At 40.0% G+C, this 24,309-nt stretch overlaps 1 protein-coding gene across 1 annotated transcript in view; it reads left to right on the forward strand.

Moving 5' to 3' along the window:
- The first annotated feature begins 247 nt into the window (after positions 1-247).
- Positions 248-24,309, forward strand: part of LOC149457015 (uncharacterized) — a 30,648-nt gene continuing 6,586 nt past the window's right edge. The window contains exons 1-4 of the mRNA XM_089684145.1: positions 248-304; positions 3,543-3,680; positions 11,283-11,361; positions 13,767-23,407. Of these exons, the coding sequence (XP_089540271.1) occupies positions 248-304; positions 3,543-3,680; positions 11,283-11,361; positions 13,767-23,407 (9,915 nt within the window). The remainder of the gene's footprint in view (positions 305-3,542; positions 3,681-11,282; positions 11,362-13,766; positions 23,408-24,309) is intronic.

Consider the following 24,309-nt stretch of genomic DNA (forward strand, 5'->3'; position numbering starts at 1 on the left):
TTGTCATGTGATTTGAAACGATCGATTTGACCCGGGGGCCTTAATATCACTTGATTTGCCTGCAGTGTGCAGGCCTCCAGCAGTGAATGGGTTACGCAGATCGAAGAGGAAGTGTCATTTCTACAAGGAGAAACAACATCGAAGTTACACATTGCTTGTGGTTTATGGCCACTTCCCGCACAGAAGTCACATCGAAGAGACGCAGAAGGAGAGGCGGCCGAGAGACAGCGCAGGGTCTGCGAGCAGCATGGAGTTCCTACAGCGGCATCTCCCGCGGGTCTACCAGGCTGTACAGGATGCTATGGTGAGCGGAGGGGCAGAAGGGGGTGGGGTCTGAGGACTGGGGCGGCTTGGTCTTTCAATCAGTGGCTCGCGATCCCCATGTCGTTCTGGAATACCCTCTGATGTTGCTCCTGCACTTCTCGTTTTTTAAATCCCCTTCTTGTCTGAAACAATGTTGTAAATCTTTTGGTCAGCTACAATATGCACCCCCCATTATATTGGGGGGATAAAGATGGCATAGGGGGTGCTACAAGGAACTTTGTTTAAAATCAGGGGCGGACTGACAACTCATGGGGCCCCCGGGCAATAGGAGATCATGGGGCCCCTGTGTCCTCGCCCACACTCAAACCACACCCAAAAAATCCTATGAAAGGTACCAGGGGTATCTCATGGGGTCCCCCACTGACCCTGGGCCCTCAGCACTGCCCGAGTGCTCGAATGGTCAGTCTGCCCCTTTTTAAAGTAAATCTAAAGCCTACATTTTTTTATATAGTTTTGCAGCCGGTGTCCCCAGTGGGAAGATTTTTTTTCACTTCCTGTTTTGGAAATACAAAAGGAAGTGGGGGGAACCCTCCAAAACGTGAGAGGATATCACTCTAATGCAGGCCATAGATAGTTCGTTTATCGGCCATATTTTCGTCCAAAAGAATAATCGGCATTCGCACCATTAGTTGGGCAATGGCATTGGCCGATTTTTGCAGTTCCTCCTCATTTATTTTATCAGTCATGCTGCAAAATGTACGAAAAACGGCCAATTTTCGGAATCATTGGTGGCAACAGAACGACCAATGTTTCTTTTTTTTGTTTTTTTTGAACCGTCCTCGCAAGACACAGACAAGAAAAATCCACATAGGATAAGGAAAAAAAACGACACTTACAAAATTCCAGAATGGTATTTTATTTAAAAATCGCCAAGGAAACACCAACGTAGTTTGGGGACTTATTCCTTCTTCAGGGCTCTAAATATAAAAAACTGGGAATAGAATCAATATCTCATCTAAACGATATTATCAGAATTTTCTTTTTTTTCCCAAGTATTGATTATTACAGAAAAATAATAATAATTATTATTAGTATACAAGATTTATATAGCGCCAGTTTGCGCAGCTCTTTACAAAATGAAGGCAGACATGACAGTTACAATACAATTTGGTACATGAGGAAACAGAGGGCCCTACTCGTTAGAGCTTACAATCTAGGAGCAATTATTAAAAAATCCTATTAAAAAACTCTAGAAAACAACAATTATTATTTAAAAAAATCTAGAAAAATAAAAACACTGAAGTAGACTAATAAAATGATTTTCTTTTCAAGTATGGATTAACACAGAAAAATAATTACAAGAAAAGATATTTAAAAACTCTACAAAAACTAGTAACAGATAAATATACAGCACTATTAAAACATATTTTCAGATACAGATACATTTTTAAAAAATATTATAAAAATTGTTAAAAAAACCCCTCAAAATAATAACAATTATAACATTAAAATGTTGTCTTTTCAAATACAGATTAATACTTAAAATAATTATTGAAAAAAAAAACTTAATAAAAATAATAACATAAATATTATATTGTGAAATAGACTTTGGCGCAGTAACTCCTAATCTAAGTTATGTAGCTGGCATGCAATGTGTTCCCATAGAGATCAAAATTGTAAATAGAAAATGCAGCGCATAATGCATATATATAGTTTTTGTTTTTTGAATTTAATTTCATCTGACTTTTATAATCCTTATAGTCTATAAGTATGTCCATATTGTAGAATTTGGAGTTAATTATTCCAAATTAAATATACATATATATATATATATATATATGATTCGAGAAATTCACATCACTATATGTGGCAGTTTGACTATATATGATTCTAGAAATCACTATTAATGAACTCATATAAATTTGCATGCAGTTGCCGAAATTGAGGACCTGAGAAGTCCAGAAGCCTTTGGCCCTCCATCATCACCACCTCAGTGTTGAGGGCCACCTTGCCCAAGCTGTATTCCATACTGAACCCTATTGGGTCGGTGGAGTAACTCGTGGCTGGCACGGGCTGCCTGTGGATGCATGAAATTGAGGACCTGAGAAGTTCTGGAATCTGCAGAGCCTTTGGCCCTCCAGTATGACTACCTTGGTGTTGAGGGCCATGCTGCCCAAGCGATAATCCAGCAGTAATTTGTACTGAGCCCTATTGGGTCAGCAGGGTTGGCTGGGCCTGGCAGGGGCTGCCTGTGGGTGCATACAGTTTCCAAAATTGAGTACCTGAGAAGCTCAGGAATCTGATGAACCTTTGGCCCTCCAGCATCACCCCCTTGGTGTTGAGGGCCATGCTGCACAAGCAGTAGTCCAGCTTCTGGCCTTGCCAGACCACCTTCAAGCAACTCCACCATACACATGCGGTTGGAGTTTCAGATGTACAGAGTTGGGTTGTCCTTCTTGGGCTCTCCTCCTTGGCATTGTGAATGACCATCCTCCTGATGCACTGGAAGTCAAGAATTCAGACCTTCAAGGCAGTAAACAGGAAGCAGGCAGCAGCAGATGGCCACCTGGTCAGCAGGGTGGCCTGGGCCTGGCATGAGCTGCCTGTGGGTGCATGCAGTTGCCAAAATTGAGGACCTGAGAAGTCCAGAAGCCTTTGGCCCTCCAGCATCACCACCTTGGTGTTGAGGGCCATGCTGCACAAGTGGTAGTCCAGCTTCTGGCCTTACTAGATATACAGAGATGGGTTGTCCTTCTTGGGCTCTCCTCCTTGGCATTGTAAATGACCGTCCTCCTGATGCACTGGAAGTCAAAAATCCAGACCTTCAAGGTGGTAAACAGGAAGCGGGCAGCAGTAGATGGCCATCTGTTTGAATAGTTTGGAGCCAGTATGTGCTCTGGCCATGCCAATTTCTGCTGCATGTCAGCTCTGCTCATCCCAACCAGCTTAGGGTGCTCACAAATGCATTTGCGTACCTGTGCCTCTCTTATCCCACATTTATAGGCACATATTTCAAATTTATGTGGATACTACATTAAGGAAGGGGCAGGATAACCTGTCAAGTAGGCTGTACTGGGCTCCATGATTTCGAATGGTGGCCCCATATGACCCAATTCTGCGTTCCTTCAGCAAACCAGTACACTGATTGTTATGCATGATCACATGATCACGTTAAACTGGTGTGGGGGCCCATTAATTAAAAGCACCCTGGGGCCCTGGGTGCAGTCAAGTCACTGCTGGGCTACAGTATCACATGACCTTTCTCTTCTGTGTTGCAGAATTTTTTCACCAATTTCAGCGCACAAATTTTTGGAGCTCCACCAAATGCTCCACAGCCCAGGAATGCCAGGACCAACGTGCCGATTCAGGAAGACTCAGAAGGACCACCCACACAGGAAGAGACATGTGGCAAGAAGGTATGAGAGTCTATTCTCTAGATGTAAGTTTTAATAATGGCTATTTGCAGCCCAACTAAATCCTTTATTTTTCCTTTTTTTTTTAAATCTGACTATACTGTAATGGTAAAAAGTTATAACTTCTGTAGTTATTACCATCTGTGAGATTCCACCTCCATTTCTATCCCAGTGACACCCTGATGGATAGGGTGTCACCAAGACAGGAAGTATGGGGATATCACAGACAGCAATACAAAACCTGGGAAAGTTTAAACATTTCTATCTCTGTGGGAAAAAAAAATATTTTTTTTTGGAGTTCGGTTTTGGAAATAAAGACATAATTTAGCTTATTTAACCCTTTTTGTGCCTCTCAAGTGAGTTGGGCTGCAACCTGTCCTTAACTCATTGGAGTCCGTCAAATTTGGCAAGAGACTGTAGTCCCACTCAATGTGAAAAGCTTGTAAAATGAGACTACATATGACTTATTTCTAAGAAGAACTAAAGCAGGGTTTCTCAACCAGGGTTCCTCGGACCTGGTTCTGTGTTCCTCCAGAGGTTGCTAGGGGTTCCTTGAACAATAAGCAAAGAACACCTCCATGTCTAAAGCTAGTTTCCAAATTGGCCTTTCTCAGCTTGGGTATCATGGAGTCCAAAGGTTTCTCCAGCGGTTGCTAGGGGTTCCTTGAACAATAAGCAAAGAACACCTCCATGTCTCATGTTAGTATCCAGATTGGTCTTTCTCAACCTGGGTATCATGGAGTCCAAAGGTTCTTCCAGAGGTTGCTAGGGGTTCCTTGAACAATAAGCAAAGAACACCTCCATGTCTAATGCTAGTGTCCAGATTGGTCTTACTCAACCTGGGTATCATGGAGTCCAAAGGTTTCTCCAGCAGTTGCTAGGGGTTCCTTGAACAATGAGAAACGTTGATCTGAAGTCATACTGCTTGTAGGCAAGACGGTCAGTTGGTGCCCTGTGCTGGCTACCGTGGGGCCATGCTGGGCCCCATGAGATGCCCCTGGTACCTTTTTCATAGGCTTTTTTGAGTTTGGACAAGGACACAGGGGCCCCATGATTCTCTATTGCCCGGGGGCCCCATGAGTTGTCAGTCCGGCCCTGCTCCCTCGGCATCAGAGACTCCGCTCTCTCCTGGCTCTCCTTCTATCTATCAAAACGCTCCTTCAGCGTTACCTATAACGCTGCCACCTCCCCCTCTCTGTTGGGGTCCCCCAAGGCTCTGTCCTCGGGCCCCTTCTCTTCTCCATCTACACCTCCTCCCTCGGCAAACTGATACACTTCCACGGCTTCAACTATCACCTCTACGCCGATGACACGCAAATTTACCTCTCCGCCCCTCGCCTCACCCCTTCAGTCTTCACCCATATCACCCACCTACTGAACGACATATCAGACTGGATGTCACTCCATTTCTTCAAATTGAACCTTTCCAAAACTGAGCTCCTGATTTTCCCCCCAGCCCGCGCCCCCCCCCCCCCCTCCATCACGACCAACAACGCCACCATCAGTCCCACCCCGCAAGCCAAAGTCCTAGGTGTCACTTTAGACTCAAATCTGTCCTTTCAACCCCATGTCCAATCATTGGCAAACTCATGCAGGCTCCACCTCCGCAACATCTCCAAAATACGTTCGTTCCTAACCCCAGACACTACTAAACTACTCGTTCACTCCCTTATTATCTCATGTCTGGACTATTGCAACTCCCTCCTCATTGGCCTACCTCATCACAGACTATCCCCGCTTCAGTCTATCCTGAACTCAGCGTCCAGACTCATCCACCATACCAACCGCTCCGTATCCGCCACCCCCCTCTGTCATTCCCTCCACTGGCTCCACCCCCCTCTGTCATTCCCTCCACTGGCTCCCGATTGCCCAACGCATAAAATTCAAACTACTAACACAGACATACAAAGCCATCCATAACGCTGCCCCAAACTACCTCACCGACCTGATACCCAAATACCACCCAACCCGTAATCTTCGCTCCTCACAGGACCTCCTACTTTCTAGCTCCCTGGTCGCCACCTCCCACGCCCGACTGCAGGACTTCTCCAGGACTTCCCCCATCCTCTGGAACTCACTACCCCAATCCATCAGACTGTCACCTACCCTCCTCCCCTTTAGGCGCAACCTGAAAACCCATCTCTTCAGGGAAGCCTACACCGCCCTCACCTAACAGCGAATCTCCTCCACTCCTCCTACCACTCCATCCCCCACAGCCACTTCCTCCTGTACCACTGTCCCCTCCCTCCTAGATTGTAAGCTCCAAGGAGCAGGGCCCTCGAACCCCTCGTGTATTGTATTGTTACTGTCTTGTCTCATGTTCTGTCCCCCACTATAGTGTACAGCGCTGAGCAAACCCTTTAGTGCTATATAAATACTGTATAATAATAATAATAATAATAATAATAAAAACCAAAATTCTTTATTATTATTATACAGGATTTATGGTGCCAACAGTTTGCTCAGCGCTTTACAATATAATGGGAGACAATACAGCAACAATATAGTTCAATACAAGAGGGTTAGGAGGGCCCTGATCCTGGGAGCTTACAATCTAAGAAGGAGGGGCTGGTAGTACAAAAGGTAATAACTGTGGGGGATGGACTGGTAGAAGGAATAGAAGATTCTGTTATTATCTGAAGGCGGGATAAAGCCTTCCACCACCACTGCCCCCCATACACTGGCAACGCACCCCGCACCCCGGCAAGAGAGAAGACACTCCCCTTCACAGCTCCGTACATCCCCGGGAACAAGAGTCAGGCTCTGCATACACCATCAAGCAGCCCGCAGCCTCTCTCAGACTCCACCTGGTCACCATGTTACGTGTCCCTTCTTTTGGGGGGCGGCGCTGCCTCCCTGAAAAAATGCCACTGCCCCCATGAAATATGCCGCCCTAGGCAAATGCCTTGGGGTAAATACACCCCTGTATATAAGTACCTGAAATAAATGCATCTCCTAATCCCTCTTTTTCTTAGCTCATCAGCATGATAAAAACAAAATGTAAAGAAAATTTTTCCGATTTCCTGACTTGTTTTATATTAGCCCCAGTGATGTCATCACTGGGTCTCTGTGCTTCTCTATGCAGTGCAGGCAATCACTGGGTCTCTGTGCTTGGGGTAAGTCAGCGGCAGTGAAGAGGTTAAACGGGACCATCAGTCACACGCACACTTCTGCTAATGTCCGCGCTGCGGCTGATTTCAGCATTTGTCATGGATGTGTCACCCTCTGCTTCCTCTTCTCCTGGTAGAAGCTCTGCACTCTCTGACACCTCCTTCCATTTATGATACGAGAATCAATAGAGAAAGATGAAAGTGTTCCCCGCTCCCGACCAACCGCAAAAAATCAATAATATGTGTGTGCGTCTGAGCGTGCGCATCGCAGGAACCGCAGCCCATCCATTCCAATCTGCTGTACTGCAGTGCGTTTCTGTGCGGGTCAGGAACGCATACAATTGTATTTCTCTGTAGAACCCCTGACAGGTTTGTATTTATCTGTAGAACCCCTGACAGGTTTTTATGTCTCCATAGAATCTCTGTCAAGTTTTTATTTCTCTATAGAACCCTTGTCAGGTTTTTATTTCTCTATAGAACCCCTGGCAGGTTTTTATTTATCTATAGAGCCCTTGTTAGGTCTTTATTTCTCTATAGAGCTCCTGACAGGTTTTTATTTATCTATAGAACCCTGGCAGGTCTTTATTTCTCTATAGAACCCCTGGCAGGTTTTTATTTATCTATAGAGCCCTTGTTAGGTCTTTATTTCTCTATAGAGCTCCTGACAGGTTTTTATTTATCTATAGAACCCTGGCAGGTCTTTATTTCTCTATAGAGCTCCTGACAGGTTTTTATTTCTCTGTAGAACCCCCTGGCAGGTTTTTATTTCTTTATCGAACCATTGTCAGGTTTTTAATTCTCTATAGAACCCCTGGCAGGTTTTTATTTCTCTATAGAACCCCTGACAGGTTTGTATTTATCTGTAGAACCCCTGATAGGTTTTTATGTCTCCATAGAACCCCTGACAGGTTTTTATTTCTCTATAGAATCTCTGTCAAGTTTTTATTTCTCTGTAAAACCCCTACAGGTTTTTATTTCTCTATAGAATCCCTGTCAAGTTTTTATTTCTCTATAGAACCCTTGTCAGGTTTTTATTTCTCTATAGAACCCCTGGCAGGTTTTTATTTCTCTGTAAAACCCCTGGCAGGTTTGTATTTCTCTGTAGAACCCCCTGACAGGTTTTTCTTTCTCCATAGAACCCCTGCCAAGTTTGTATTTCTCTTTAGAACCCCTGACAGGTTTTTATTTCTCTGTAGAACCCCTGGCAGGTTTTTATTTCTTTATAGAGCCCCTGCCAAGTTTGCATTTCTCTGTAGAATCCTTGACAGGTTTTTCTTTCTCCATGAGACCCTGATAAGTTTGCATTGCTCTGCAGAACCCGTGTCAGGTTTTTATTTCTCTATAGAACCCTTGTCAGGTTTTCATTTCTCTATAGAACCCTTGTCAGGTTTTTATTTCTCTATAGAACCCTTGTCAGGTTTTCATTTCTCTATAGAACCCTTGTCAGGTTTTTATTTCTCTATAGAATCCTGGTTTTTATTTCTCTATAGAGCCCCTGTCAAGTTTTAATTTCTCTTTAGAACCCCTGACAGGTTCTCATTTATCTGTAGAACCCCTGACAGTTTTTTATTTCTTTATATAACACCTGTGAAGTTTTTATTTCTTTATAGAACCCCTGACAAGTTTTTATTACTCTATAGAACCCCTGACAGGTTTTTTTTCTCCATAGAACCCCCTTTTAAGTTTTTATTTCTCTATAGAACCCCCTTCAGATTGTTATTTCTCTTTACAATCCCATGGGGTTTTTATTTCTCTATAGAACACCTGACAGGTTTTTATTTCTCCATAGAACTCATGCCAAGTTTTATTTCCCTATAGAACCTTCAGCAGGTTTTTTTTTTATCTCTCAATAGAACCCCTGTCAGATTTTTATTTCTCTTTAGAACCCCTGTCAGATTTGTATTTCTCTACAGAATTTTTGATGGATTTTATTCCTCCATAAAAATTCTGAGTTTTTTATTTCTCGAACCCCTGTCACTTTTCTTTTTCTCTATAGAACACCTAAGAGATTTGTATTTTTTTAGAGAAGCCCTGTCACTTTTTTTTACTTCTCTATGGAACCCCTGAAAGGTTTTTATTTCTTAATAGAACACCTGACAGGTTTTTAGTTCTCTATAGAACCCCTGCTGTTTTTTATTTATCTATAGAACCCCTATAAGGACTTTATCTCTCAATAGATCACCTGACAGGTTTTTATTTCTCTGTAGAACCCCTGCCAGGTTTTCATGTCTTCCCAGAACCCCTGTCAGGATTTTATTACTGTCTGTGTCTCCGCTGGGGGAATTTGCTCTCTCTCTTTGTCCTGGTGTGGCCTGGACTGAAAGTGAGGAAAAATCTTATATCAAAGCAGTCGCTGTTACAGAAAGAGTGGGGAAATCTTCCAATGAGGACACTGCTCTGGGACACAACTGGGGGATTTCCCTAACGTTGGAGAGATTCCTTGTTACTTCCTGTTGTGTTTCAGGACAGGAAATTAAGAAAAATCTCTCCAATGCTATACAGGCAAATAAAAACAAATAAAAAAACACGACAGGGATTTCAAAGTTGAATTCTGTGATAAGGAAATATAGTCTACATACCAGGGGCGGACTGACAACTCATGGGGCCCCCGGGCAATAAGGGATCATGAGGCCCCTGTGTCCTTGCCTAAACTCAAAAAAGCCTATGAAAGGTACCAGGGGCATCTCATGGGGCCCCCTACTGCCCTCGGGCAGTGCCCAAGTTTCCAAATGGTCAGTCCACCCCTGCTACATACATTCCTTGTTTGTCTTCTTCTGGAATCTTGGCGTACTTTGTGTATTTCTTCCAGATCTGTGCAGTAATCCAGAGTGAGACTTCCTGGAATAAAGACCGCTCACGGCTGCTCTCTCTTTGTGCAGGATGACTGGTCTTGTCCTCGCCCCCTCCTGTAGATTTCTGTAGTGGGTGGAGCCTGCTGGGCCCCTCCCACAGCTCTGCTCCTGTTTGCTCAGCGCTGTACATTATAGTGGGGGACAGAACATGAGACAATACAGTAACAAAACAATACACGAGGGGTTCGAGGGCCCTGATCCTGGGAGCTTACAATCTAGGAGGGAGGGGACAGTGGTACAGGAGGAAGTGGCTGTGGGGGGTGGAGTGGTAGGAGGAGTGGAGGAGATCGGCTGTTAGGTGAGGGTGGGGTAGGCTTCCCTGAAGAGATGGGTTTTCAGGGTGCGCCTAAAAATGAGGAGGGTAGATGACAGTCTGATGGATTGGGGTAGTGAGTTCCAGAGGATGGGGGAAGACCTGAAGAAGTCCTGGAGTTGGGCATGGGAGGTGGAGAACAGGGAACTGGAGAGTAGGAGGTCTTGTGAGGAGCGGAGAGTGCGTTTTGGGTGGTATTTGGGTATCAGGTCGGTGAGGTAGTTTGGGGCAGCGTTATGGATGGCTTTGTATGTCTGTGTTAGTAGTTTGAATTTAATGCGTTGGGCAATCGGGAGCCAGTGGAGGGAATGACAGAGAGGGTTGGAGCCCAGTGGAGGGATTGGCAGAGGGGGGTGGAGCCCAGTGGAGGGATTGGAAGAGAGGGGTGGAGCCCAGTGGAGGGATTGGCAGAGAGGGGTGGAGCCCAGTGGAGGGATTGGCAGAGAGGGGTGGAGCCAGTGGAGGGAAGGACAGAGGGAGGTGGCAGAAGCGGAGCGGTTGGTGAGGTGGATGAGTCTGGCCGCAAAGTTCATGATAGACTGAAGCGGGGAGAGTCTGTGATGAGGCAGGCCGGTGGGAGTTGCAGTAGTCCAGGCGTGAGATAATAAGGGAGTGATCGAGTTGTTCCTCTGGTTTAGTTCCTGCTGTATTGATAGCTCCACCCCTTTTCCCAGTAAGGCATTTCAGCTTCAAGCCTCCTTTCCTTCGGCAGCTGCAGGCACTAGGACAATAGGATCCTTCAGGATGGGGAGTGGGGGGAAGGTTCCAGTAAATATTTCCCATTTACCAGCCCCTTCCTTTCCTGAATGAACACAGTGAGCGATCAGTACCTATCACTTGCTGCGTTCGTTCATAACTGAAGTATAGTAAACTGTGGGGGTTATTTTGTGTGTGGGGCCCTGTCAGATTGGGGCCCCGTGGTTTCTAACAGCAGCCCTGAGTGCGCTACACATGTAAATCTTTATTAGAGTTGGCAGCAAACATAATACGGTACAACACATTATTTTCAAGATATAAAGTATATAATATGTCAAATTACCTGCTTTAGTTTAACATACATAACCAGGGACGGACTGACCATTTGGAAACTCGGGCACTGTCCAAGGGTCAGTAGGGGGCCCCATGATCCCCTATTGCCCGGGGGCCCCATGAGTTGTCAGTCCACCCCTGTACATAACCTAAGAATATCGGTCACTCTATATATAATGTAATGTAAATGGAGGAGGTAAAGAGTAATCTAGCCTGTCTATACCCACCAAAAATTAGGTGGATTAACCCTTAACAATGACATGAACATTGCTGATGTAACATTGGTGTCCTCTTCTTCCAGGAGACAGGACTGCTAACTTCAACCCCAGAGCTCCCCAGTGTCATAGAAGAGAACAGAGACAGTGCCAGGATCCATCCAGGTAAAGACTACAACGCCAGAAAAATCTAAACACCTCCCATTGGGATCAGGGGCATCAGCCTGCACAACCTTAATGGTGTGTCCCAGTTTACATTATGTATCCCAATTTCCAAATCACAATAGTAATGAATTTCAACGATTTGGAAATAAATTGTAACAAACAAACTATCCGAATTTGAATTTAAAAATGAATTTGAAATGGAAATATATTGCAATAAATACAGTGAGGTATAAAAGTGAAATAAGATGATGATTCCTACTTAGATTGATGAACAGAATAGAATAGAACAGAAGAATAGAATAAAAAAAGTAAAGAACAAAACAGAAATGACTATAATAGAATACAATAAAATAGAAAATAAAGGAACAGAACAGAATAAAGTAGAACAGCAGCAAAAATAAAATAATTGAATAGAATAGAAAAGAATATATTATAGAATATTAGAATAGAAAATAATAGAATAGAATATAGTGTAAAACAATAGAAAAGAAATGACTATAATAGAATACAATAAAATAGAAAATAAAGGAACAGAACAGAATAAAGTAGAACAGCATCAAAAATAAAATAATTGAATAGAAAAGAATAGATTATAAAATAAAATAATAGAAAAGAATAGAATAGGATATAGTGTAAAACAATAGAAAAGAAAATGAAATAATAGAATAGAAAAATTACAGCAGAATAGAACAGAACAGAATAGAATAAAACAGAAATGACTATAGTAGAATACAATAAAATAGAAAATAAAAGAATAGAACAGAATAAAGTAGAACAGCATAAAAAATAAAATAATTGAATAGAATAGAAAAGAATAGATTATAAAATAATAGAATAGAAAATAATAGATTATAAAATAAAATAATAGAATAGAAAAGAATAGAATATGATATAGTGTAAAACAATAGAAAAGAAAATGAAAGAATAGAATAGAACAGAACAGAATAGAATACAAAAATGTAAAGAATAAAACAGAAATGACTATAATAGAATACAATAAAATAGAAAATAAAGGACCAGAACAGAATAAAGTACAACAGCATCAAAAATAAAATAACTGAATAGAATAGAAAATAATAGATTATAAAATAAAATAATAGAATAGAAAAGAATAGAATAGGATATAGTGTAAAACAATAGAAAAGAAAATGAAATAATAGAATAGAAAAATAGAACAGAATAGAATAGAACAGAATAGAATACAAAAGTAAAGAATAAAACAGAAATGACTATAGTAGAATACAATAAAATAGAAAATAAAGGAACAGAACAGAATAAAGTAGAACAGCATCAAAAATAAAATAATTGAATAGAATAGAATATATTATAAAATAATAGAATAGAATATAATAGAATAGAATATAGTGTAAAACAATAGAAAAGAAAATGAAATAATAGAATAGAAAAAATAGAACAGAATAGAATAAAAAAGTAAAGAATAAAACAGAAATGACTATAGTAGATTACAATAAATAGAAAAAAGAATAGAACAGAATAAAGTAGAAAAGCAAAAAAAATAAAATAATAGAATAGAATAGATTATAAAATAATAGAATAGAAAATAATATATTATAAAATAAAATAATAGAATAGAAAAGAATAGAATAGGATAGGATATAGTGTAAAACAATAGAAAAGAAAATGAAAGAATAGAATAGAAAAAATAGACTAGAACAGAATAGAAAAGAATAGAATAAAATAAAATAAATATAGCCATCTTCCGAAATTCAAAATTCAAATTTCGAATCAGTTTAAAAATAACGAATGTATGAATCGAATCCGAATATATACGAAACTAATTCTGAAAATAAATCATTCTCACATAATGAATATGAGGAAGCGAAATAAATAACTTAACAAACGAATTTGAAACTAAACAAATGTTTCCATTGTGCCCATCTCTGGTACATATAGCCAATTTGCCCCTGATAAAGATCCATGTAATGTATATTAATTCATGTGAGCTTCTGGGACCAAGGCAGGACCCTTTTGTGTTTTTACACCACTGTGAAACATATGATGACGTCATTTCTCACACACAAGCAATAAATCAGTCCTTTTTGGTCATGGGTGTGCCACGGACTATTGATTTCAGGCTGCACATGGGTCCCTGGCATTTTATATAGTGTATGTTATATTTTTTTCCTACACAGCCCAATTTACTGAAGCAAAACTTATATCCTACATTTCTGGAACACTGGTTAATGTTGGCAATTTACAGCAGAAGTAACCATTCTCTTCTCTATCCAAAATGGGGAAAAAAACCCATTAAAATACCCTTTTGGCTTTAGAAAGACTATAGATTCCTTTCATTGGGTTTTCACTCCTAAACTGTTACAAACTCAGCACTGTATAAAATGTTGAAGAAATCGATCATTCCTAAACTGTTTAATTTTACATGACAGGAGATGAGGATTATCGAACACAGGAAACTGATCTGAGACATCGAAAGAGTGATCCTGGGGGAAGACGGGACTTGGAGCACAAAATAACGGAAGACGCAGATATTGTTCTTCATACAACAGCAGAAGTCACAACTCACAGCTATGAAATTAAAGTGATAGAGTCCACGGATTCGAAAAACAAAGTGGCCTTATCCCATACTGTCCAAAGCATCCTTAATCAGGAACAGGTCAACCCTCCTGACCAGCCAAAATTGAAAAAAGAAGTATTGATTGATTGTGAAATCAAAGTTTCCCAGTATGAAGAAGAACTCACAAGTAGGACTGAAAATATGGAAGACAATGAGGCGTTAGGGAACTCAGAAGTTAAAGTCTATAAAGGAGGACAACATGCTGGAGAACCATCTTCTGACGGTCAATATGAAGAAAGTCTCTTTCAGCCAATTACCTTGCAAAGTCTTTTATGTGAAATCCAGAAACAGCTGGAGGACACTACTGGACAAGAAGAAGAAGAAATTAAAAGTCTTATCGAAATCACAACAGAAAGTGGAGAATGCTACAGAACTACTGAACAAGAAGCACAGGTATTGGTGGAGTCTATAGATTCTACGGTAACATTGGAGTATGATGTTGACAACATTTTGGATGTGATTGAAACCAACAAGAAACTGGTAACACCAGTGGATGAAACAGAAAGCTCTAACAGCCAAGGAGGAGAAAGCAGGAAGACGTGGGAAGACCTACTGGAGACAGCCAACCGCTTAGCAAAGCACTGTGATTTATTTCACAAAGTTGAGGATCAAAAAGGATCTGATACCTTACAAGATCTTGATGAAACTCCAGCTTCAATGCCAGCATTGACCTTATCCACAGACCAAGGGTACGCAGGGAAAGATCTGACATTAGTGGATGTATCATTAACAAAAAGCACATTTTTATTCAAACAGAGTGAAAATAAACAAACTGGAAATTTGGAAGAAGAAACGATAAAAACACAATCTTTGGTGCCTGAGCAAAGCAATAGCAATTCTGAGGAAGAAGGAAAAGATGTGTCAACAAAGGACATAAAAGTTCCAAGAAGAGCTACCAACAAGGAAGATTCACAGGGTATAGACGAGCATCCAACAGAAACATTGGAGGAAAAACATCAATTTAACGAATCTATTTCTAAAAAACAAAGGACTAAAAGAAGAGTTCATTTTTCTCCAAGTACAGAAGATTTATTTAAAAAATCAGAACAGGCATCGAGAAATAAACTTCAGATGGTTTGTTATGACATTCTTGAAGGGGAATTGAAACCAGGGGAAGATCCTGAACAATTAGGAAATTCGTACATAATGAAAGACTTGGATCAGTCTCCAAGCAAAGAAAGTCAAGGCGACTATCTTGGAGGGACTGTTTTCAGCCATGATGATGGACAGTCAACCAGTGAGGATGAAGAGACGAATGGAATAAACAAGGGTCGAGCAGTGTGGTATGATGACTACCCAGCTCAAGCAGAACATGATGAGAGACGTGATTCCTTGGGAGATGTGACCAGCCAAAATATGGAAGTGGATTTCAAAATGGAGGAGTCATTTGCAAATGCTACAGATAGCAGATCAACAGAACATTTGGATCACATTCCTTCCAGTGAAGAAATGATTTTGGTTGAAACTGAGTCCGTTGGACACAGAGACACATCTAATATTAACAATGTAAATCTTGAGCATACAGAACTCTTTATGAAAAATAAAAACGAGTCACATGCTTTCCAAGAAACCATGAACAAATCAGAAAAGGAATCTCTTGCAGCCTCAGATGGTACAGAAAAGGAATCTCTTGCAGCTTCAGATGGTACAGAAAAGGAATCTCTTGCAGCTTCAGATGGTACAGAAAAGGAATCTCTTGCAGCCTCAGATGGTACAGAAAAGGAATCTCTTGCAGGCTCAGATGGTACAGAAGAGACTGCAAGAAAAGAGGACTCTTTCTTAGAAGAAGACAAGAGCCAGGTAGATTACCTATTAGAAGAATTGAAAGATTTTCTAGAATGTGACCCCACATATGTGAAATTATCTATAGATGGCATTAGCCAATCAAGTAACACATTGAACACAAAGAATGATGGCTTACCAAAAGATTTCATGGATGAGCAAAAACAGACTGATTACCTGTTTCAGGAACCAGCAATACTTGGTCAAGACTACCCAGCTGAGGACAAAGATAACAAACAGCCTGAAATCATAAGCCATCATTCAGCCCATATGGACATATCAGATATTGGATCTATTGCAGAGTATAAAGCTGAAAAAGAATTTACCTTAGATCAATTAGATTTGCAGGAAAGTGACATGAATATCAAGAGTGAACAGGATGGAACAGAGGTTCTAGAAGTAATTTTTTCATCAGAAGCAAAAGATGTTACTTCTGAGCAAAGAGGATCCAGCATTGTCCAGTTAGAAGAAGACACAATTTTCAAACAACCATTTTCCAGAAACAATGATGATGAATACCCTGAAAAATTGTGTGAAACAAAGCTACGCACATCAGTTGATGAAATATGTATGTCAGTAGGGGGAGATGTTGAATTAAGAGATGGTCTGCCATCAGAAGAACACAAAGAGGTCTTAGGAGATGTAAATTTTGAAGGAGAACATGAATCCATTAATGAAACATCTACCAATGAAGTGGAAGAACATCAAGAACACTGGACTGAGAAACACAAGTATGATTACAAACATGAAGATTTCCCACCGGAGACCAGGAAATCACAAGAAGAAGATAGCAAAGTCAAGACTGGTCTCATAGAAGAAGAACTTTTAGCAGAGCAAGAATGGGTAGTTAAAGAGCAATATGTTGCTGGTAATGAAGCTTCTCTGACAGAAGAACTTTTCAATGAACAGATGCTAGATGGCAAATCACTCGGACAGCTACTTCCTATAGACGGTAGTGAAGAAAGCCCTACAGAATCATATGAAACAGATCAAAGTGCATCACTGAATGAGGTATGTACATCAATTGTTCAGGATGTCCTGATAAGAGTGGGTTTAGTCTCAGAAGAATGCAGTGAGATATTTACAGATACAAATTGTAAAGCACAAAGTGAATCCCACAACAAAACAACTACTTGTGAAGTACAAGAACACACAACTGTGAAGAAAAATGATGACTACACACATGACGACTTCCAGTTAGATGCCAGAGAATCCCAACAAGAAGATAGGAAAGTTAATATTTTGCACATAGAAGTAGAAATTTTAAATGAAGAACAGCTTGTAGCTGAAGAGCATTTAATGGTCCATACTGAAGATTCTTTGACAGAGATATTCTGCAATGATCAATTGCAAGAAGGACAACCAGTTTTCAGAGACAGCGATGAAGTATGCCATAAAGAACTGCTTGAAACAGAACAAAGCACATCAGTAGTGGGGATATGTACATCAATTGTTGAGGATATCCCAAAAAGTGAGGATCGAGTGTCAGAAGAATTCAATAACATCTTTAAAGATGTGGATTTTAAAGCAGAAAGTGAATCCCTTGAAGAAATAATGACCTATGAAGCACAGGAACACATAGCTATAGTTCAAAATGATGACTACATGCATGAACATTTCCAGCCAGATGCCAGAGAATCACAAGAAAAAGATAGGAAAGCCAAGAATGGACACATAGAAGTAGAGATTTTAAATGAAGAGCATGAAGAGCAGCTTGTAGTTGAAGAGCATTTGATGGTCCAGAATGAAGATTCTTTGATAGAGATATCCTGCAATGATCAATTGCAAGAAGAAAGATTACAAGGACAACCAGTTTTCAGAGACAGTGATGAAGTATGCCATAAAGAACTGCTTGAAACAGAACAAAGCACATCAGTAGTGGGGATATGTACATCAATTGTTGAGGATATCCCAAAAAGCGAGGATCGAGTGTCAGAAGAATTCAATAATATCTATAAAGATGTGAATTTTAAAGCAGAAAGTGAATCCCTTGAAGAAATAATGACCTATGAAGCACAGGAACACATAGCTATAGTTCAAAATGATGACTACATGCATGAACATTTCCAGCCAGATGCCAGAGAATCACAAGAAGAAGATAGGAAAGCCAAGAATGGACACATAGAAGTAGAGATTTTAAATGAAGAGCAGCTTGTAGCTGAAGAGCATTTGATGGTCCAGAATGAAGATTCTTTGATAGAGATATCCTGCAATGATCAATTGCAAGAGGAAAGATTACAAGGACAACCAGTTTTCAGAGACAGTGATGAAGTATGCCTTAAAGAACTGCTTGAAACAGAGCAAGGCACATCAGTTATAGAGACTTGTACATCAATTGTTGAGGATATCCTGAAAAATAAGGATCAAGTGTCAGAAGAATTCAATGATATCCTTAAAGATGTGGATTTTAAAATAGAAAGGGAATCCCTTGAAGAAATAATGACCTATGAAGCACAGGAACACACAATTATAATTAAAAAAGATGACTATGAACATTTCCAACCAGATGCTAGTGAATCACAAGTAGAAGATATTCAGGCCAGGATTGGTCACATAGAAGAAGAAATTTTAGGAGAAGAGCAGTTTGTGGCTGAAGAGCAATTGGTGGTCCATAATGAAGATACTTTGATAGAGGTATCCAGGCATGACCAGTTGCAAGAAGATGGATTACAGGGACAATCAGTTTTTAGAGACAGTGATGAAATATGCCATACAGGACTGCTTGAAACAGAACAAAGAACATCAATAAATGAGATGTGTACATCAATTGTTGAGGATATCCTGAAAAGAGAGGATCAGTTGTCAAAAGGGTTCAATGATATCCCCAGAAATGTGGACTTAAAAGCAGAAAGTGAATCCCTCAAAGAAATATTGACCTATGAAGTACAGGAACACACAGCTAAAATTCAAAGTAATGACTATGTATATTTTCAACCAGATACTAGAGAATCACAAGAAGAAGATATTCAGGTGAGGATTGGTCACATAGGAGAAGACATTTTAAGTAAAGAACAGTTCATAGCTGTAGAGCAGTTGGTGGTCCATAATGAAGATTCTTTGATAGAGGCATCCTGCAATGACCAATTGCCAGAAGACAGATTACAAGGACAGCCAGTTTTTAGACACAATGATGAAGTATGCCATCAAGAAGTGCTTGAAACAGAGCAAAGCACATCAGTAATAGAGACTTGTACATCAATTGTTGAGGATATCCCAATAAGAGAGGATCAAGAACTGCTTGAAACAGAACAAAGCCTATCAGTAACAGATATGTGTACATCAATTGTTGAAGATGTCCTGAAAGAAGTGTCAGAAGAATTCAATGATATCTTTAGAGATATGAATTTTAAAGCAGAAAGTGAATTTAGCGAAGAAATAATGACCTATGAAGCACAGGAACACACAGCTAAAATTCAAAATGATGACTATGAACATGAACATTTCCAACCAGATGCTAGAGAATCACAAGAAGAAGATATTCATGTCAGGATAGGTCACACAGAAGTTAAAATTGTACCAGAAGAGCAGTTTGATGAGGCTTTCCCAGCGGAGAGGTCCAGGCTTGACCAACCACATGACGATATCTTACTTAGTCAACCTGTTCCCAGAGAGAGCAAAGAAGCTTACTCTGAAAACTTGCATGAAACAGAGCAGAGCAAATTAACAGTCGAGATTTGTAATTCCATTGCTGAGGAAGTCCTGGTAGAAAATAGTTTAGTATCAGAACAAGAAAGGGATGTCTTCAGAGAAGGGAGTTTAACGGAAGGCAAACCCCACAGTGAAACATCAACCTGTGAACTGGATGAACTGCACCACACTGATGAGGAACCAAATGACTACATATATGAGAATTCATCGATAAAGACCAACAAATCACATGAAGATGATAGTGAAATCAAAACTAGTCTCTTAGAAGTGGAACATTTAACTGAAGAACAGCTTGTAGCTGAAAATCAATTTGAGGTAGACAATGAATCTTCTGGGATAAAGGGATCAAAAAGTGACCATTTACAAGCAGAAAGATTACTTGAAAAAACTGTTTTTGGGGACAGAGGTGAAGTTAACCCTGACAAGATGCATGAAATACAGCAACGCAAATCAGCAAATGAGATATGTACATCCATTGTTGAAGAAGATTTGAGCATTGGTCTAATATCAGAAGAAAGCAGAGAATTCTTTACAGAAACAGGTTTTAGAGAAGAAAGCATATCCCACAGTGACACATCCACCAGGGAAGCAAAAGAACTGCAAGACCACACAGCTGAGGAGCAATATAATGACTACATAAAGGAGGTTTCATTGGTAGAGACCAGAAAATCACAAGAAGATGACAGTGAAGGCAATATTGATCATTTAGGAGCAGCTATTTTAATCAAAGAACCGTTTGTAGCTGAAGAGCAATTAAAGGTTGATAATGAAACATCTCTGATAGAGGGATCAAGCAACGGTGACCAACTGCAAGAAGATAGGTTACTTGGACAACCAAATTCCAGAGACAGTGATGAATTATGCCATGAAGTACTGTATACAACAATGCAAAGTATATCAGTGGTCGAAATATGTACATCGGTTGTTGAGGATGTCTTGATAACAGAGGGCTTGGCATCAGAAAAGTACAGGGAGGTCATTAAAAATGCAGATTATAAAACAGAAAGTGAATCCCTCAATGAAACACCTACCTATGAAATACAAGAACAAAGACCTGCAAAGCAAAATAATGACTACACTCAAGAAGATGTACAGTTAGAAGACTGGAAATCACAAGAAGAAGTTAACAAAGGCAAAACTGGTCACATAGAAGCAGAGTTTATAGATGAAAAGCAATTGGTAGCTGAACAACAATTGGTGGTTAATATTGAAGGTTCCACAATAGAGGGATTGCAAGAAGAAGATAGCAAAATCAAGATTCGTCATATTGAAGTGGAATTTTTAAATGAAGAAGAGCGAGTGGCTGAAGAGCAGTTGGTGGTCCATAATGAAGACGCATTGCAAGAAGACAGATTACAAGAACAACCCGTTTCCAGTGATGAAGTAAGCAACCAAGAACTGTATGAACAAGAGCAAAGGACATCAATGGTTGAGATGTGTCCAATAATTGTTGAAGATGACTTGATAAGAGAGGATCTAGTGTCAAATGAATTCACTGGGGTCTCTAAAGATGTACATTTTACATCAGAAAGTGAATCTCACAATGAATCAACTACCTGTGACGTACAAGAACAGATGGCTATCATGCAAAATTCTGACAATATACACAAAGATCTCCAGCCAGATGCCAGTGAATCACAAGTAGATTATAGTAAAGAAAATATTGGTCCCATAGAAGCAGAATTTCTAACTGAAGAGCCATTTGTAGTCACAGATGAATCTTGCCTAGCGAAGGGATCCAGCAATGACCAGTTGCAAGATGAAAGATTACTCAGACAACCTGTTTCGAGAGATAAAGATAAATTATGGCCTAAAGAATTGCCTGAAATAGAGATACGTTCATTAAAGAATGAGATATGTACATCCTTTTCTGAGGATATCCAGATAAGAGACATTTTAGGATCTGCAGATCACACAGAGATCCTTATAGAAGCAGATTTACTACAAGAGAGTAAATCCTACAGGGGTACGTCCGCGTGTGAAGTGGAGGAACTACAAGAACACACAGATAGGGAGAAAAATGATGACCATATATATGAGGTTTCATTGACAGAGACTAGCAAATCACAAGAATTTGACAGTGAGGTCAATGATGTCTACTTAGAAGCAGAAAATGTAGCTGAAGAACAACTTGTATCTATGAAGCAATTTGAGGTCCCTAATGAAGCTTCTCAGATAGAAGGATCCAGCACTGAGCAGCTGCAAGAAGATGGATTACTCCAAAAAGAAAGTGATGAATTAAACAGTGAAGAACTTTATGGCACAGAACAAAGTTCATCAGTGGTCAAGATACGTGCATCCATTGTTGATGATATCCTAAGGGAAAGTCTAGTGTCAGACGAATTAAGTGGGATCATTAAAGATACTAAATTTAAAGCAGAAAGTGAATCCCACAATGAAACAACTGCTTGTTATATACAAGAACACTCAATTGAGAAGATAAATAATGACTACATCCATGAAGATTTCCAGCCAGAGACCAATGAATTACAAGAAGAAGATAGGAAGTTCAAACTTGGTCACACAGAAGTTGGATTGTTAACTGAAGAGCAGTTTGTGGTTACAGATGAAGCTTACCAAGTAGAGATATCCAGCAATGAAAAGTTGCAGAAATACATATTATCTGAAGTAAGTTTAATAACTGAGAACAAATCCGACAGTAAAATGTCCACCTGTGAAGTAGAGGACCTGCTAGAACATACAACTAAGGATCAAAATGACAAATATCTCTATGAGGATTTTCAGATAGAAACTATCAATTCACAAGATAACGAGGCCAAGACAGCTCCCATAGAAGTAGAATGTTTACCCAAAGAACAGTTTGTGGCTGAAGAGCAGTTTGTGTTAAAAAATTATACTTCTCTAACAGATGAAGATAGAAATCATACTGAAGAAAAGCATGATTTCTCAAATGATACAAACAATACATATATTAAAGACATTGAGGAATATGAACCGCAACTTGAACGTGGCGATGAAATGGAGAGTGAATTGTATGCTTCACATATTACAGCATCTAATTTGGATAGTGTCTTAGGAGTGACAGATTTACCAGATTTTGAGGTTGAAAAGTTCTCTAAATTTCCTAAAGAACTTGACCTCCTATCGGAAATTCAGTGTATGCTTAGCCCAGATCACACACGTAGGTTTCCTGAAATAATGGATGACTTGAATTCAAATGGAAAAGTAGCTGTCCTTCTTGAAGACAAATCAGGTACTTATGTTGAAGAGCAAGCTTCAGAAATTATCAAGGATCGTGATAGTCCTTCTGGATCACTTTTAGAAGGTCAAATTGGCAACAAAGATTTGAACTGCAGATCTACTTCAGACTCAAATGATGGAACAGACAAAGAGCTTTTGTTAGAAATTAAGTCTGTGGCAGCAGAACGCGATATTATGACTGCAAACGTTTCATCTTCTGTAACACTTGTACAGTCGGATGTGAGGGTGGAAGAAAAGGAAGAAGATGAAAAAGCATCCCATCTAACTTCAGGTAACTCTGTGGATGAAACTGAAGAATTTGTCAGTTTAGAGACCTCTGCTGTGGAAGAACGGGTCGACAATAAGCAGAAGGTCATAGCTATTGAAAATCTTGGATTCACTCATGAACCCAATGAAGATCAGGGTGAAGTCAATCAACAAGATCCTCTTTTTGGAACTGTGGTCATTACCACAAGTGAATTAGAAGAATACATCAGCACTTCAGCAGATAGTGAAATGTCATTAACAAGTGAGCTGTATGGGCCAGACATAGATATTACGTCTTTAACACAAAACGGTCATATCCCGGTGGACATTGTTAATGAAGTGCAATCATCCTCAAATGAGGAAACCATCACAATCTACTTGAATGAAGTTGACCATGAAAACAGAGAACCCGGCATCAAGGAGGAAAATCTACCAGTATTGCAGACATCATGTCATGAGGACATAACCATAGGTCAAGAGCAAACTCTAGATGATGAAATGGGAATGTCAAATGAACCAGCTGTGCAAGAAGAGGATAATTTAGACTTCAATGTGGTGAGCTTTGTGAACATTGATCTTAGACAAAGTAGAAGCTTCTGTGTGCTAAATACACCAACCCCACTGGTATATAGTAGTGTTGGGTGAATCTCCCCAGGTTTGAATTGCCAAGGGTGTGGCTAGTTTTATTCAAAGTGTGGTGAACCAGAACTAAGAAATGAATCCCAGTGAGGTTTATGGGGGAAAATCTTGTTCCATTTTGGTCATTTTTAGGGATAATAGGCAAACTGCTGTAAAAAATAAAAGGCATACAAAGCTATGCATGTCTCCCATAGCATTGTCCAATTGGTCCTTCATTTGAGGAAAACATTGAAAATACACAAATCCTTCAAATAACATGCTTGGGGGATGCCTTCATGCTGTATGTGGTGTTTCAGTACTGAACAATTTTCACTAAAAACCCCAAAATACCAAAAGCCTGTTTATTTTTAAAAGAAAAAAAAAGATGGCTATGGATGGACAGCTAAAAGTGACTTCTTGGCTGCTGACCTCAAAAAAGCCTCCAAATGATAAAAAAGCAACAAATGGGCTGATTACCCAAAGTGCCAGCAATTAAATTTAAAGTACAGCTTCCTAACTGCCTTAATCCCTCCTCTGCAGTTTGTCAGCTTTCCTGGGTGAAACTGCACATAAATTCACACATTGACCATGAAACTTGAACCCGCAGGAGCCACCTCGAACCCATGGTAATGGCGAACTCAAACCTTGCCTCTAGTATGAAGTAGGGAATTGATGGCTTCTATACAGTTCTATGCAGTGTAGAGAAAGTAGTAGTTTGGGGTATGTATTATAGCACAGCGCACAGGTTGTATTGTCCTGCATTATCCTGTCCTACAGATATATTCTAACAGCCGCTGATTTATTTATTAATCTTTATTTATGATATGGTCAACTGGTCT

The sequence above is a fragment of the Staurois parvus genome, unplaced genomic scaffold (assembly GCF_062004578.1).
Source record: "Staurois parvus isolate SC_StPar_1 unplaced genomic scaffold, SC_StPar_1.0 ptg000338l, whole genome shotgun sequence".
In the NCBI taxonomy this organism is placed as follows: domain Eukaryota; kingdom Metazoa; phylum Chordata; class Amphibia; order Anura; family Ranidae; genus Staurois; species Staurois parvus.